The 17,939-nt window shown below is 42.8% G+C and overlaps 1 protein-coding gene across 1 annotated transcript in view; it reads left to right on the forward strand.

Annotated features, from left to right (window-relative positions):
* GRIP1 (glutamate receptor interacting protein 1) overlaps positions 1-17,939 on the forward strand; it is a 482,353-nt gene that overhangs the window by 424,271 nt on the left and 40,143 nt on the right. Inside the window, exons 18-19 of the mRNA XM_052639896.1 lie at positions 902-1,041; positions 1,210-1,401. Coding sequence (XP_052495856.1) covers positions 902-1,041; positions 1,210-1,401 — 332 coding nt within the window. The remainder of the gene's footprint in view (positions 1-901; positions 1,042-1,209; positions 1,402-17,939) is intronic.

Genomic DNA, 17,939 nt, shown 5'->3' on the forward strand with positions numbered 1-17,939 from the left:
AGATATAGTGAACATCAGAATTATAACTTCCAGTCTGCTAGTTCAGAATTGAGTGAGGATGGGAAGAGAAGGGGAAACATTAAAGGTTTCTCTGCTGATCAGTAAATTAATTTTCTTTTTCCACATTTCAAGCAGAACGTTAATGCCTTTACATGTGTTTTCCTATTTAGTCCTCAGAGCTTCCCTGTGAGATGATTTTCTTCATTGTAGTGATGAGGAAACTGACACCTAGACAGGTGAAAGTAAAGTGCCCAAGTCACACGGCTGGTAGGTGACGGAACTGTCATCAAACAAATTGGTTCCTGGGACCTTTCTGGGAGTTCAGTGGTTAGGACTCTGCACTTTCACTACCGGGGGCACAGTTTCGATCCCTGCGAACTGGGATCTAAGCTCCTGCAAGCCACGTGACATGGCCACAGAAAGAAAAAAATGTATTGATTCCTGAGTTCAACCTTTTCAATCCTTGGAATCGCCACCAGGGTCTTTTGTCTAAGCCTTGCTTCCAGTAAGCTGGGACACTGATTGTGTTCAACATTTCTAAGTCTGTAGAAAGAAGGACTGCTCCATGTTAAACATCACTATGTTGATTGACCAATATTGTTTGTTTCCTTGGGATTTTGCAGAGTGTTATCAGCTAACTCTACTTTCTTGGAATTTAAAAACACACAAGTCTTTTTTAAAAACTAATTAAAACATTTTTTTAAACTGTATTTGAAACTGAAAAGTAATTCACAACGGAAGCAGTCATCTTATAACATTGCCCAGGAGACAGCAAGGAGTGACGTCGAGAGACTCTTGCCAAGTCTTTACTGTTGTGAATATATGAAGCATGTCAGGGAATTTGCATTCAGTCGCATTCAGGGATTATTTCTGCCTTTCCTATTGTTATTTGGTGTTTCAGAACTGGTGCGATCCACATAGGAGACCGGATCCTAGCCATCAACAGCAGCAGCTTAAAGGGGAAGCCTCTGAGTGAAGCCATCCATTTGTTACAGATGGCGGGAGAGACTGTCACCTTGAAAATTAAGAAGCAGACAGATGGTGAGTGGATCAAGAGCCACAATTAAGGATTTCCAGTGCATTTCCTTCCCTAAAAGAATGTGCAAATATCTACACGTGTATTTCTGGGGAAATGACTCTTCACCCAGGGGGTGTTGGCATATCTTTGTATTTATATTTACTCTGATACTTAAGCTCTTTTCCTTAAAGCCCAATCAGCATCAAGTCCCAAGAAATTCCCTGTTGCCAGCCACTTGAGTGACCTGGGAGATGTGGAGGACCCATCTCCAGCACAGAAGCCAAGCAAACTCAGCGACACATACCCCTCCACTGTGCCCAGCGTGGACAGTGCCGTGGATTCATGGGATGGCTCTGGAATAGAAAGCAGCTATGGGAATCAAGGTATGTCCTAGCCATGGGGAACCGGAGATTTATCATTGGTGAAGCTCATGTTTCTCAAAGATCCACCTTTTGCTCCAAGAAAAGAATATTCTACTTGTGTCTACATGAATGCAAACATAGCAAACACATTGAATATCATGGCCTTGAATTTCCTCCTCTTTAATGCTAAATGGTTATGAACATCTATTCAACGCTAGGAGACCCCCATTAGATCTACTGCTGTCCAAGTGTTCGATCCAGGGCTTGTTCTTCACGCATAGATTAATATGAGGCAAACCACACGATATGTTGGGTCAATGAAGACCAGCTGCATTTTCTTACTTTTTCAGCAAACTCTGCACAAAGATGGAATAGAGAATGCTGGAGGCATGCAAGGAGATGAGCCAGAGATTTGTGACCCCATTTATTCCTGCCTCTTCCTGACTTTTCATAGCAACTTGTAGGGGTTTCCTCCAATACTCATCCTTAGAGTTTTCTATACTGTTAATCATAGTATGAAAAGTGAAAGTTGCTCAGTCGTGTCCAACTCTTTGCAACCCCATGGACTATACAGTCCATGGGTTTCTCCAGGCCAGAATACTGGAGTGGGTAGCCATTCCCTTCTCAAGGGGAATCTTCCCAACGCAGGGAATGAACCCAGGTCTCCTGCACTGCAGGCAGATTCTTTACCAGCTGAGCCACGAGGGAAGCCCTAATCATAGTATGCAAACATATATAGTAGTTTTTCTTCACAAACCTCATCTTCATGTGATGAAGTGTAACCTGTATGAAAATTTAAACCTCAGAACAGATTCTGAGTACCAAAAAGCATTAGAAGACAGAATATAAACACTTATTTAATTTATTTTTTTAATATTTATGTATTTATTTGGCTGTGCCGGGTCTTAGTTATGGCACACGGGATCTATAGTTGCGGCATGTGGGATCTAGTTATCTCACCAGGGGTTGAACCCTTGCTACTTCCTTTGGGAGCGCAGAGCCGTAGCCACTGGACCACCAGGGAAGTCCGTAAAGGCTTCTTTTAAAAATATGTTTCCTTCTCAATGATACTTACCATCCAAAGATAAGTGAGTCAAAAACTCTCTGTATTCTCATCTAAGCTTTGTGTGTGTGTTGTGCTAATCATTCAGTTCTGTCCGACTCTTTGCGACCTTACCGTCTCTCTAATGCTCTGTATAAATTGCAGCCTCCTTTTCTGCTCTAGGTTTAAGTCAAAGAATCAAATAGATAAATGGTTTGGAGAACACATGTGTGGATGAGAGAGTTGCTTTGTGCATTAGGTAACTACTTTTGAGGAGAATCTGTATCCAGTTTGCTGTCTTCCTGGTTCTAGTTTTTTCCTCTCAGCCCACTTCTGCTTATGTCACTTTCTGTTAAATCCTTTGAAGGGTGGAGAAGACAGAAAAGAAATGATATTTCAAAGTTTTCAAGTCATTACTTGTTAAGAGATGATATTGGAGTTTGGTGGAAAAAATATTGTGAAGACCCAAAAGAGGATTGGGGCTTTCATTTATCTGGCAAGTAATTTTTCCAAGTCCAAATACCTTGTGAAAAGTTAGCTATGCCACCAAATAACAGATATTATTACTCCCAGTGAGTTCATGAGATCCCAGAGAGCACTCTGGATAAAGGACCCAACTCAAATTCTGTCAATGTAGACTGAAGTTTATTTATTAATGTGTTTGTTTATTGTTTATTTACTAATGTGGAAACTTTTTGTTGCACAGATTTCAGTGAGCTATTGATTATAAGGAGCTCTGCCCCTAAGTGATGTGTGAGAACTTAGCTACTCTATACTTATACACGATAAGATCAGGCCCAGGTTTAGCATGTGGAATGTAAGGCTTTTCCCTCATTTATAAAAGATGAAGAACCATTTATTATTTAGGAGAGATTTTGAAAATTTGAAATCCTAGATGGGGAATAGTAGTCATCATAATAAGAAATTTGGCATTTATAAATTAAAAATCATTACAGGTTTGAGGAGAGAGAACAGAGATATAGAAAAAATGGCAACTGGAACAGAACTGACATCTTACAGATGATGAAAAATTAATAATAATGCCTTGTATTTGTAAAACACTTTAGAGTTTATAAAGCACTTTCACGTCACTCATTTCAAGTGATTCTCGTAAGGACCATGGAAGCTGAAACCACAGGATTTCGATGTTGGGAGCGAATTTGAAGTCAGCTGGTCTGACACCCGGGCAGCCCTTGATGGCATATGCAGCCTGGCTGCCTGCCGTCACACAGCATGGGCTGCAGGGCCTGCAGTGACAGCTTGCTCCCTAACCGCTAAGGCAGCTCTCCCAGCTCCCTGTACCAAGAGCTGACGGCTTGCGTTCTCACTTGTATTGAGCTGAAATGTGTCAGCTTGTAGCTTTGGCCTATTCTGCCTTTGGTTCCAGTTCTGCCCTCAAGGTCATTCCGAACTAAAGTCTTCTCCACTTGACAGCCCCTCAGCTGCTCAAAGACAGCCCTCGTGCCTCTTTTGAACTTTTCCTTCTCGGAGCAAAATAGCCCCGGTTCCTTTCACTGTTCCTCACGTGACTTACTTTTGAACATCTTTATCATCCTGGGAGCCTCTCTTCTGACGATGTTCAAGTTTAACTCTGTACAAGTGTAGTGCTCAGAAAGGAAAGTCATACTACGGTCTGGCAGTCCAGAGCCACTCAAGTAACTCAAGTCTGTCAGCTTCATCCCTGGAGACTGTAGAACCTATCAGCGCAGTCTGCCTCAGCATGAGAATTCTGGCGATCACTTCCTGTCACTCATTTTTTGGGGGGCCACCCCTTGTAGCATGTGGGATCTTAGTTCCCTGCCCAGGGATCAAAGCTGTGCCCCTGCACTGGGAGTGCAGAGTCTTAACCGCTGGACCCCCAGGGAAGTCCCCTGTTTGTTGCTCATCTTGAGCTTGTTGTTTACCAAGATCTCAAAGTCTGTCTTTTTCCCCCTTTCCTTGCGATATTGAGCTGAAACCTGATCTCTCCAGATAATGCTTGTGAAATTGACTTTTTAAAGGAAGGTATAGAAGCAGACCTTTTCCCCCCGTGATATATCATATTGTGAGATGTTCTCTCTCCATCCTGTCTGCGCAGCCTCTCGGCAGACCATATCTCAGGAAGACTTTTACCTTCAAGTCTATAACGGTTGTCCCATTACCAATAGGATATTGTACCTCCATCACACACATCTTCCTCCACAGGCCAGGAATTCTTTTCTCTGTGGGCACCTTTCTTATTGGTCTCTGCTTCTAGTCCAAAAATGGCAAGCTTGCCGCATGCATTCATTCAGCAAATATGTAATGACTGGTATAATAGAAGGTACATGATGGGTATAAGGTCTCACAAAGAGACAGCTTCCTGATTCTTGTGGAAGACGTTACCCAGCTGAAGGACCAGACATTTGACAAGTACCAACAGTGTGAATTTTTACTTAATTAATGAAAAGGGAAAAAGGATGGCATAATCAAAGCTGGTAGAGAAAAGAGTGAGTTTAAAGAAGTCTCACAGTGGGATGACTCTCAATTCTATTGATGCAGACTGTTTCTGACCTGCCTCTGGGGACCAACTTCTTTCACACCCCTTTCTCTTGACCCTTATATTCATGTCCTTCTGCCTTATCAAGAGTTTATGCTTATGGGCCCCTTATAGCCCTTTATTCTTCCTTCAAACTCTAAGAAAAGCCTATAATTGCTTCCCTTAGAATTTGCAAAGGTCAATCAGTACAAGAGGAGACTGACAAAAAGGTGGAACCTGGGCTCTGTCATACTCCTAGATAGTGAGACTCTTGTGATGTCTGTATTTCTTGACGCTTAAGTCAGGCAGTCTTATCCTGTTGTACATATTCTTTAGATAGTTCTGTCATTTGAGTTCAATTTTTTTAGCTTTAATGAGGTATAATTGACAAAATTATATGTATTTAAGGTATGCAATATAATGACTTGATATCTATGTATATTCTGAAATGATTACCATCAAGTTGACTACCACATCTCTCACCGCACATAGTTCCCGTGTGTGTGTGTGTGTGTGTGTGTGTGTGTGTGTGTGTGTTTGGTGAGAGGCTTGAGGTTTACTTTCTTTGCATCACATATATAATATAGCACTATGCCAGTTCTGATCCCCAGAAATTATCCATCTTTTAAATGAAAGTTTTCATCCTTAGACCTATATCTCTCCATTTCTCCCACCCCCCCAATCCCTGGCAACCACATTCTACTCTCTGTTTCTATGAGTTTGGCTTTATTTTTTTATTTCACAGATAAGTGAGCTCATACAGTATTTGTCTTTTTCTCTCTGGCTTATTTCACTGGCATAATTTCCTCCGAGTTCATCCATGTTGTCGCAAATGGCAGGATCTTCTTCTTTGTCATGGCTAAGGAATTTCCCTTGCCTATATACATATATCCCACATTTTATCCATTCATTCATTGGCAGGCACTTTGGTTGTTTCCATATCTTGGCTATTGTGAATAAGAATCCAATGACATAGGAGTAAAGCCATTTCTTCTATACAGATTCTGTTTCCTTCTGATACATACCCAGAAGTGGGATTGCTAGATCCTTTTAGAGGTCATTTTGATCATTTGTATTCTCTCAGAAAAAAAGAAAGCAACTCCATTTCATTCAGTTTTTCAAATGTATTTGCTTATAATTACATAATCTCTTGCTTGGGTCTTGTCATTTTTTCTTGGTTTCTATAATTATATTCCCAATATGGTTCTGTATCCAGTGTATTTGCCCTTTTATTCTTTTTCCCCATGATTATATTGGTAGTGGTTTATTTTTATTTAGCTTTTGTTTTGTACAAGGAACTGGCTCTTGCATTTATTTAATTTCACTCTGATTTTTTAAAAATAAGTCTTTGCTTTTAATTTGATTAACTTTATTCTGTTCTTCTTAAGCAGATTTTGTTCTGCTTATGATTCATTTATCTCCATACTATCTTATAGTTTTCATAAAAGATGATGGTGATTTGTCAGAAAAAAAACACCAACATGTACAGTCAGAGTCCAACTTTCCTTGAATGTAGTTCAGTTCAGTTCAGTTCAGTCGCTCAGTCGTGTCTGACTCTTTGCGACCCCATGAATCGCAGCACGCCAGGCCTCCCTGTCCATCACCAACTCCCGGAGTTCACTCAGACTCACGTCCATCGAGTCAGTGATGCCATCCAGCCACCTCATCCTCTGTCGTCCCCTTCTCCTCCTGCCCCCAATCCCTCCCAGCATCAGAGTCTTTTCCAATGAGCCAACTCTTCGCATGAGGTGGCCAAAGCACTGGAGTTTCAGCTTTAGCATCATTCCTTCCAAAGAAATCCCAGGGCTGATCTCCTTCAGAATGGACTGGTTGGATCTCCTTGCAGTCCAAGGGACTCTCCAGAGTCTTCTCCAACACCACAGTTCAAAAGCATCAATTCTTTGGTGCTCAGCTTTCTTCACAGTCCAACTCTCACATCCATACATGACCACTGGAAAAACCATAGCCTTGACTAGACAGACCTTTGTTGGCAAAGTAATGTCTCTGCTTTTGAATATGCTGTTTAGTTAGGGAACACAAAATGGTACTTGAGTAGCACAGAGCAGGAAACTCAGCAGGATTTTCTCCATTGTGGGAAGAGAAGGGGCATTTTTCCTTTCCATTTGTTTCCTAATCTCTATGAACTCATGTTTCATCTCCTTCAGTGATCTTGCCTTGCCCAGTTTTTCTTGAGCTCTCATGTCTATCATCTCTTGTTTTACAGAGACATGTATTTTTTAAATTTTGTGATAATATATTTGGTCATATTTATCATTCGCTCTATAACAGTCTTTTTCTCACGAGTATCCTTCATCTGTTATTTCTTTGTTTTTCTATTCCCTCTCTCTTTTTGTAATATTAACTTCGTATATGTCTTATAGTAAGTAAGTAAGTGAAGTCGCTCAGTCATGTCCGACTCTTTGCGACCCCATGGACTGTAGCCTACCAGGCTCCTCTGTCCATGGGATTTTCCAGGCAATAGTACTGGAGTGGATTGCCATTTCCTTCTCCAGTGGATCTTACTGACCCATGGATCTAACCCGGGCCTCCCGCATTGTAGACAGACGCTTTACCGCCTTTAAATTATTGCTTATCTTTAAATGCAGTGACTTCTTTATGAATTGAAAGTGAAAAGTGAAAGTGAAAGTCGTTCACTCGTGTCCGACTCTTTGCAAGCCCATGGAATTCTCCAGACCATAATACTGGAGTGGGTAGCCTTTCCCTTCTCCAGGGAATCTTCCCAACCCAGGGACTGAACCCAGGTCTCCTACATGAAGGTCTCCTTCATGAATTGGAAGGGTGCAAAATTTACCCCCAGTTCACAGTTCCTGTGATGAGTGCATTCTTCCTCTGCCAGCAGAGGGCAGCACCTTCAGGCCAATCACAATGCAGGATTTCTCTCTGCCACCCTGCCTCACTAAGATCGCCTCCTGCAGTCTGTGGCTCGTCTGGAGGTACTCTCAGCCCACCTTCCTGGCTTTTCCTTGGTGCCAAATGGGCTCTAGGGCACTTTCTGTCCACCAGTCACTGCAACCATTCTAGTGTTCCAAACAAAACATCGTTTTGCCTCATGCCGGGGCCCTGCTTTGGAGGACTGGACTTTCTCCAACATCTCTGGACAGGGACCTCCCTGGCAGTTCAGTGGTTAGGACTCCGTGCTTCCACTGCACGTTCTGCGGGTTCGGTCCCTGGTCTGAGAAGTAAGATCCCACATGCTGTGTGTAGTGTGGCAAAAAAAAAAAAAAAAAAGTTTCTGGTCAGAGAAACTTGGCTTCTCAACACCACCGCTCATTTGCCTTTCACTGAACTTAGTTAAGTTTCCCTATGTATTATGGTTCAGTATTCTAGGTTTGCTGAAGATAGAGTTTACATTCTGTTACTTGCCATCCATTTTTGTTTTGAGATGATTTCTAAGAGAAGGTAGAACTATTCTTGCCCTGCCTTTCTAGCATTGGAGAGTGAGCCAGAGTTCACTCCAGTTTCGTCTAAACACTTTGAACATTTCTTGGCACGTGCAGTTGCAAATAGTTACACAAAAGTATGATTGGATTTTCTCATTTTTAACAAAATGGGGACTGTAGGAAATACATTTGGCAGGAAATTATCTGGCTGACTCTCCTATGCTAAAATTGGCTCCCAAAAATCAAATTAATGGCAGGAGCTACCATCACAAAATTGTAGAGTTGAAGACTGATCCTCAAAACCTTTTTCTGATTTTAAACTTTATGAATAAGAACCAACATTGCTTAGTTCACTTTCCTAAATTAATAGGAATGTGAATTAATAGCTACAAATTGAAGATATTTATCTGCACAGTATTGTGGTATTAAAAACAAAGTTGTATAATATTGGAGTATCCAAACTTTACAAATTTCTCTGAGGTGTAGTTGCACTAAAAATAAAAACTCAGTCGCGTCCGACTCTTTGCAACCCTGTGGACTGTCGCCCACCAGGCTCCTCCGTCCATGGGATTCTCCAGGCAAGAATACTGGAGTGGGCTGTCATTTCCTTCTCCAGGGGATCTTCCTGACCCAGGGATCGAACCCAGGTCTCCCACACTGCAGGCAGACACTTTAACCTCTGAGCTGCCAGGGAAGCCCCCAAATAAAAACTATTATACCAAAATTCCGTCAACATTCAAAAGTACCTACATTTGTGAAGACCTACTTTTCATCATGCAAGTGAGTAAAATTAAACTCTTAAAACACTAAAATTAAACACCTAAAATTAAACTCTTAATGAAAAAAATCTAGACTGATTTTTTTTGTCTTTTGGCCACACCTCAAGGCATACAAGATCTTGATTCCCTGACCAGGGATGAAACCAGTGCCCTCTGTAGTGAAAGCATGGAGTCTTATCTGCTAGACCACAGGGGTCCCTGACCTCCAGGATCTAATGCCTAATGATCTGAGGTGGAGCTAACATAATAATAATAGAAATAAAGTACACAATAAATATAATGTGCTTGAATCATCAGGAAACCATCCCTGCCCCCCTCCCCATCCATGGCAAAACTGTCTACCATGAAACTGGTCCTTGGTGCCAAAAAGATTGGGGACTGCTGCCCAAACTGAATTTTATACCTTGTGTTACTTTGCTTGGGCTGCTATAACAAAGCACCACACACTGGTGGCTTAAGCAACAGCAGTTCAGTTTTTTAAGTCCTTGATCAGGTGTTGGCAGGTTTGCTCTCTCTTGGGGCCCCTCTGTCCTTGGTCTGCAGATGGCCACCTTCTCACTGAGCCCTCACATGGCCTTTCCTGTGTGTACGTGCATTCCTGTGTGTGTCCACGTTTCCTCATAAGGACACTCATCCCGTGGGACCATGGTCCCACTCTCAGGATCTCATTTAACCTTACTTACCACTGTAAAGGCCCAGTTTCCAAATAAAGTCCCATTAGGGCATCAACTTATGAGTTGGGGGGATACAATTCAGTCCATAACATCCTTCGTATTACGATACCAAGTATAAGATCAGATACTGAAACCTGGATGTGAAAGAAACAAAGAAGGAAGGGCAAAAGGGAGAGGAGGGGAAAAAAAGAAAAATGAAAACAGTTTCCAGTTCTAAATAAAAAGAATAATTACTTAGGAAATGCATTCTTAATTACTTCTATCTTTCCATTTTTTAAGTGATTTTGCAGTTTAAAACTAGTTTGCAGTATCATCCCTGTTAATTTTATGTGCTTACATCATCACTCAATAAAAACAAGGGCTAATTATACTTCTGGCAATTGATTTTTCTGACACTTGGGCTGCCTCATTTATTTTATTCTTGTCATGGCTTTTAAGTTTGGCGTCCGGTGTAAAGGTGTATTCCTCAGAGCCTATTAACATCTTCTCAGCTATGGAAACCAGCCTGCCTTTACCCAAACCTAATTTCCCTGAGATAGTCTCTATTTTAAATTATGCTGTCATCATCTGCCTGCATCAGTTAAGGAGTAGATTCACTTACATAGAAAAGAAAATAGAAGGACAGTGTCTAAACAAGATAGAGGGTTATTTTTCTCGCACTGTTGGAAACAGCGTGGGAAGGCAGGGAGCCCCACAACTTCCTGCTCTCTACTATCTTGACATCTCTTACTGTTATCACAAATGTGGGGTCCGGCTGCTCACCACTCCAAAGCCAATAAACAGGCCGGGTTGGTGGAAAGGAAAGTTTGCTTTATGTCAGATGCTGGCAACTGGAGGGAGTGAGGGTGAGCATTTGTCCAAAGGCCGACTCCCCTCCACTGACAACCAGTGGGACCAGAACTTTCAGGCAGAGGGAGGCTGCTACATGCAGAAGCGGCATAGTCGGCTCTGACTGTCATCTTCAGGTTGGTCATTGGCCATCTGACCAGTGTCCTCTTGGTTGTTTTAGGTGGTCAGGCTTCAGTTCCAGGCTCAGATTGTTTCCATTTCTTTGAGGCCAATTCTCAGAATTGTGGCAGCTTATGTCATGGGTATAGTCTGGTCGTCATGTAGTTAACTTCTTCCATCTGATGGGGGTTTCAGTATCTATAAGAGAGCTCACAGGATATGACTCAGAGTATGATCTATAGCCCTTGAGAAGAAACTAAAGGTCCTTGACTGTGCTTAATGTTGTTGTTCAGTCACTTAGTCACATCTGACTCTTTGCGACCCTGTGGACTGCAACATGGCAGGCTTTCCTATCCTTCACTGTCTCCCGGAGTTTGCTCAAGCTCATGTCTATTGAGTCAGTGATGCCATCCAACCATCTCATCCTCTGTTGTCCCCTTCTCCTCTTGCCCTCAATCTTTCCCAGCATCAGGGTCTTTTCCAGTGAGTTGGGTTTGTGTCAGATAGCCGAAGTATTGGAGCTTCAACTGCAGCAGCAGTCCTTCCAAGGAATATTCAGGGTTGATTTCCTTTAGTATTTACTGATTTGATCTCCTCGCTGTCCAAGGGGCTCTCAAGAGTCTTCTCCAGCACCGCAGTTCAAATCCAGTAACCATGTATGGATATGAGAGTTGGACCATAAAGAAGAATGAGGGCCAAAAGATTGATGCTTAATGACTACATTATTATTGTTTGGTCTCCTTTGACTGTTTTCCTTTGTTTCTGCAGATTCTCATTTCTCTGATTAAACTTATTCTTTGACTACAGTTTTCCACAGACAAAAGAGAGGCAGAGGACATGGGAGTGAGGTGGGAGGGGTGCGCCAAAAACCATAGGGTCCTGCTCTGTTTCATTCGTCTCTCCATTCACTGCCATTGCCTTTGTTATAAAGCCTTCATCAGGCTTGAAACAGTTATTTCCTCGAACATCTTACTGTGAGCATCTTACCATTCTGTATTACTATCAGTGAGCTTTAGAAAAACTAAATCAATAAGTTCAGTTAGTTCAGTCGCTCAGTCGTGTCCGACTGTCTGCCACCCCGTGAATTACAGCACGCCAGGCCTCCCTGTCCATCACTAACACCCGGAGTACACGCATACTCACGTCCATCGAGTCGGTGATGCCATCTAGCCATCTTATCCTCGGTCGTCCCCTTCTTCTCCTGCCCCCAATCCCTCCCAGCATCACAGTCTTTTCCAATGAGTCAACTCCTTGCATGAGGTGGCCAAAGTACTGGAGTTTCAGCTTTAGCATCATTCCTTCAAAAGAACACCCAAGACTGATCTTTAGAATGGACTGGTTGGATCTCCTTGCAGTCCAGGGGACTCTTAAGAGTCTTCTCCAACACACAGTTCAAAAGCATCAATTCTTCGGCGCTCAGCTTTCTTCACAGTCCAACTCTCACATCCATACATGACCACTGGAAAAACCATAGCCTTGACTAGACGGACCTTTGTTGGCAAAGTAATGTCTCTGCTTTTGAATATGTTGTCTGAGTTGGTCATAACTTTTCTGCCAAGGAGTCTTTTAATTTCATGGCTGCAATCACCATCTGCAGTGATTTTGGAGCCCCAAAAAATAAAGTCTGACACTGTTTCCACTGTTTCCCCATCTATTTGCCATGAAGTGATGGGACCAGATGCCATGATCTTAGTTTTCTGAATGTTGAGCTTTAGGCCAACATTTTCACTCTCCTCTTTCACTGTCATCAAGAGGCGTTTTAGTTCCTCTTCACTTTCTGGCACAAGGGTGGTGTCATCTGCATATCTGAGGTTATTGATATTTCCCCCGGCAATCTTGATTCCATCCTGTGCTTCTTCCAGCCCAGCGTTTCTCATGATGTACTCTGCACATAAGTTAAATAAACAGGGTGACAGTATACATCCTTGACGTACTCCTTTTCCTATTTAGAACCAGTCTGTTGTTCCATGTCCAGTTCTAACTGTTGCTTCCTGACCTGCATACAGATTTCTCAAGAGGCAGGTCAGGTGGTCTGGTATTCCCATCTCTCTCAGAATTTTCCAGTTTATTGTGACCCACACAGTCAAAGATTTTGGCACAGTCAATAAGCAGAAGTAGATGTTTTTCTGGAACTCTCTTGCTTTTTCCATGATCCAGCGGATGTTGGCAATTTGGTCTCTGGTTCCTCTGCCTTTTCTGAAACCAGCTTGAACATCTGGAAGGTCATGGTTCATGTATTGCTGAAGCCTGGCTTGGAGAATTTTGAGCATTACTTTACTAGCGTGTGAGATGAGTACAATTGTGTGGTAGTTTGAGCATTCTTTGGCATTGCCTTTCTTTGGGATTGGAATGAAAACTGACCTCTTCCAGTCCTGTGGCCACTGCTGACTTGTCCAAATTTGCTGGCATATTGAGTGCAGCACTTTCACAGCATCATCTTTCAGGATTTGAAATAGCTCAACTGGAATTCCATCACCTCCACTAGCTTTGTTCGTAGTGATGCTTTCTAAGGCCCATTTGACTTCACATTCCAGGATGTCTGGCTCTAGGTGAGTGATCACACCATCGTGATTATCTTGGTCGTGAAGATGTTTTTTGTACAGTTCTTCCGTGTATTCTTGCCACCTCTTCTTTATATCTTCTGCTTCTGTTAGGTCCATACCATTTCTGTCCTTTATCGAGCCCATCTTTGCATGAAATATTCCCTTGGCATCTCTTATTTTCTTGAAGAAATCTCTAGTCTTTCCCATTCTGTTTCTTTGCATTGATCGCTGAGGAAGGCTTTCTTCTCTCTCCTTGCTATTCTTTGGAACTCTGCATTCAAATGCTTATATCTTTCCTTTTCTCCTTTGCTTTTCACTTCTTTTCCTTTCACAGCTATTTGTAAGGCTTCCCCAGACAGCCATTTTGCTTTTTTGCATTTCTTATCCATGGGGATGGTCTTGATCCCTGTCTCCTGTACAGTGTCACGAAGCTCATTCCATAGTTCATCAGGCACTCTATCTATCAGATCTAGGCCCTTAAATCTATTTCTCACTTCCACTGTATAACCATAAGGGATTTGATTTAGGTCATACCTGAATGGTCTAGTGGTTTTCCCTACTTTCTTCAATTTAAGTCTGAATTTGGCAATAAGAAGTTCATAATCTGAGCCACAGTCAGCTCCTGGTCTTGTTTTTGCTGACTATATAGAGCTTCTCCATCTTTGGCTGCAAAGAATATAATCAATCTGATTTCGGTGTTGACCATCTGGTGATGTCCATGTGTAGAGTCTTCTCTTGTGCTGTTCGAAGAGGGTGTTTGCTATGACCAGTGCATTCTCTTGCCAAAACTCTATTAGACTTTGCCCTGCTTCATTCCATATTCCAAGGCCAAATTTGCCTGTTACTCCAGGTGTTTCTTGACTTCCTACTTCTGCATTCCAGTCCCCTATAATGAAAAGGACATCTTTTTTGGCTGTTAGTTCTAAAAGGTCTTGTAGGTCTTCATAGAACCATTCAACTTCAGCTTCTTCAGCATTACTGGTTGGGGCATAGACTTGGATTACTGTGATATTGAATGGTTTGCCTTGGAGACGAACAGAGATCATTCTGTCATTTTTGAGATTGCATCCAAGTACTGCATTTCAGAATCTTTCGTTGACCATGATGGCTACTCCATTTCTTCTAAGGGATTCCTGCCCACAGTAGTAGATATAATGGTCATCTGAGTTAAATTCACCCACTCCAGTCCATTTTAGTTTGTTGATTCCTAGAGTGTCGACGTTCACTCTTGCCATCTCCTGTTTGACCACTTCCAATTTGCCTTGATTCATGGACCTTCATGAAATAGAGGAAAAGAACAGATTGGTAAATACTAGAGATCTCTTCAAGAAAATTAGAGATGCCAAGGGAACATTTCATGCAAAGATGGGCTCGATAAAGGACAGAAATGGTATGGACCTAAGAGAAGCAGAAGATATTAAGAAGAGGTGGCAAGAATACACAGAAGAACTGTACAAAAAACATCTTCATGACCCAGGTAGTCATGATGATGTGATCACTAATCTAGAACCAGACATCTTGGAATGTGAAGTCAAGTGGGCCTTAGAAAGCATCACTATGAACAAAGCTAGTGGAGGTGATGGAATTCCAATTGAGCTGTTTCAAATCCTGAAAGACGATGCTGTGAAAGTGCTGCACTCAATATGCCAGCAAATTTGGAAAGCTCAGCAGTGGCCACAGGACTGGAAAAGGTCAGTTTTCATTCCAATCCCAAAGAAAGGCAATGCCAAAGAATGCTCAAACTACCACACAGTTACACTCATCTCACACGCTAGTAAAGTAATGTTCAAAATTCTCCAAGCCAGGCTTCAGCAATACATGAACTGTGAACTCCCTGACATTCAAGCTGGTTTTAGAAAAGGCAGAGGAACCAGAGATCAAATGGCCGGCATCCACTGGATCATGGAAAAAGCAAGAGAGTTCCAGAAAAACATCTATTTCTGCTTTATTGACTATGCCAAAGCCTTTGACTGTGTGGGTCACAATAAACTGTGGAAAATTCTGAGAGAGATGGGAATACCAGACCACCTGACCTGCCTCTTGAGAAATCTATATGCAGGTCAGGAAGCAACAGTTAGAACTGGACATGGAACAACAGACTGGTTCCGAATAGGAAAAGGAGTACGTCAAGGCTGTATATTGTCACCCTGCTTATTTAACTTCTATGCAGAGTACATCATGAGAAACGCTGGGCTGGAAGAAACACAAGCTGGAATCAAGATTGCCAGGAGAAATATCAATAACCTCAGATATGCAGATGACACCACCCTTATGCCAGAAAGTGAAGAGGAACTAAAAAGCCTCTTGATGAAAGTGAAAGAGGAGAGCGAAAAAGTTGGCCTAAAGCTCAACATTCAGAAAACGAAGATCATGGCATCCGGTCCCATCACTCCATGGGATATAGATGGGGAAACAGTGGAAACAGTGTCAGACTTTACTTTTGGGGGCTCCAGAATCACCACAGATGGTGATTGCAGCCATGAAATTAAAAGACGCTTACTCCTTGGAAGAAAAGTTATGACCAACCTAGATAGCATATTCAAAAGCAGAGACATTACTTTGCCAACTAAGGTCCATCTAGTCAAGGCTATGGTTTTTCTAGTAGTCATGTATGGATGTGAGAGTTGGACTGTGAAGAAGGCTGAGCACCGAAGAATTGATGCTTTTGATCTGTGGTGTTGGAGAAGACTCTTGAGAGTCCCTTGGACTGCAAGGAGACCCAGCCAGTCCATTCTGAAGGAGACCAACCCTGGGATTTCTTTGGAAGGAATGATGCTAAAGCTGAAACTCCAGTACTTTGGCCACCTCATGCAAAGAGTTGACTCATTGGAAAAGACTCTGATGCTGGGAGGGATTGGGGGCAGGAGGAGAAGGGGACCACTGAGGATGAGATGGCTGGATGGCATCATGGACTCGATGGACGTGAGTCTGAGTGAACTCCGGGAGATGGTGATGAACAGGGAGGCCTGGCGTGCTGCGATTGATGGGGTCGCAAAGAGTCGGACACGACTGAGCAACTGAACTGAACTGAACTGAACTGAACTGATGGACCTAACATTCCAGGTTCCTATGCAATATTGCTCTTTACAGCCTCAGACCTTGCTTCTATCACCAGTCACATCCATAACTAGGTATTGTTTTTGCCTTGGCTCCATCCCTTCATTCTTTCTGGAGTTATTTCTCCACTGATCTCCAGTAGCATTTTGGGCACCTACCAACCTGGGGAGTTCCTCTTTCAGTATCCTATCATTTTGCCTTTTCATAGTGTTCATGGGGTTCTCAAGGCAAGAATACTGAAGTGGTTTCCCATTCTCTTCTCCAGTGGACCACGTTCTGTCAGACCTCTCCACCATGACCCGCCCATTTTGGGTGCCCCACAGGGCATGGCTTAGTTTCATTGAGTCAGACAAGGCTGTGGTCCATGTGATCAGATTGACTCGTTTTCTGTGATTATGGTTTCAGTGTGTCTGCCCTCTGATGCCCTCTCTCAACACCTGGTCTTACTTGGGTTTCTCTTACCGTGGACGTAGGGTATCTCTTCACGGCTGCTCCAGCAAAGTGCAACCGCTGCTCCTTACCTTGCACGAGGGGTATCTTCTCACTGCCGCCTCTCCTGACCTTGAACATGGGGTAGCTCCTCTCGGCCTTCCTGCACCCGCACAGCCACCGCTCAAACAATGTCCCTCTCTAAAAACAAAGAAACAAACAAACAAAAAAAAAAAAAGCCTTTTGATGATTCCCTGTTTTAGATGACACCAAAAATCCTTAGTTTAAAACACCGAGTTTTTTTCAATCTAGTCCCCAACTGTTTTATGGATTTAGTCTCCTTGTAGTCCCTTGCAGTGTCTTGTACTGTACATCTTGAATTTTTCACTCTTCTCTAAGCAAGCTTTGGTTTTTAGTACCTTGACAGGACTAGATGTTTCAATGTAAACAGTTCAGTTCAGTTCAGTTCAGTTCAGTCGCTCAGTCGTGTCTGACTCTTTGCGACCCCATGAATCACAGCACGCCAGGCCTCCCTGTTCATCACCAACTCCTGGAGTTCACTCAGACTCACATCCATCGAGTCAGTGATGCCATCCAGCCATCTCATCCTCGGTCGTCCCCTTTTTCTCCTGCCCCCAATCCCTCCCAGCATCAGAGTCTTTTCCAATGAGTCAACTCTTCGCATGAGGTGGCCAAAGTACTAGAGATTCAGCTTTAGCATCATTCCTTCCAAAGAAATCCCAGGGCTGATCTCCTTCAGAATGGACTGGTTGGATCTCCTTGCAGTCCAAGGGACTCTCCAGAGTCTTCTCCAACACCACAGTTCAAAAGCATCAATTCTTCGGCGCTCAGCCTTCTTCACAGTCCAACTCTCACATCCATACATGACTACTAGAAAAACCATAGCCTTGACTAGACAGACCTTAGTCGGCAAAGTAATGTCTCTGCTTTTGAATATACTATCTAGGTTGGTCATAACTTTTCTTCCAAGAAGTAAGCGTCTTTTAATTTCATGGCTGCAGTCACCATCTGCAGTGATTTTGGAGCCCCCCAAAATAAAGTCTGACACTGTTTCCACTGTTTCCCCATCCATTTCCCACGAAGTGATGGGACCGGATGCCATGATCTTCGTTTTCTGAATGTTGAGCTTTAGGCCAACTTTTTCGCTCTCCTCTTTCACTTTCATCAA

This window comes from Budorcas taxicolor, chromosome 5 (assembly GCF_023091745.1).
Source record: "Budorcas taxicolor isolate Tak-1 chromosome 5, Takin1.1, whole genome shotgun sequence".
Classification (NCBI taxonomy): domain Eukaryota; kingdom Metazoa; phylum Chordata; class Mammalia; order Artiodactyla; family Bovidae; genus Budorcas; species Budorcas taxicolor.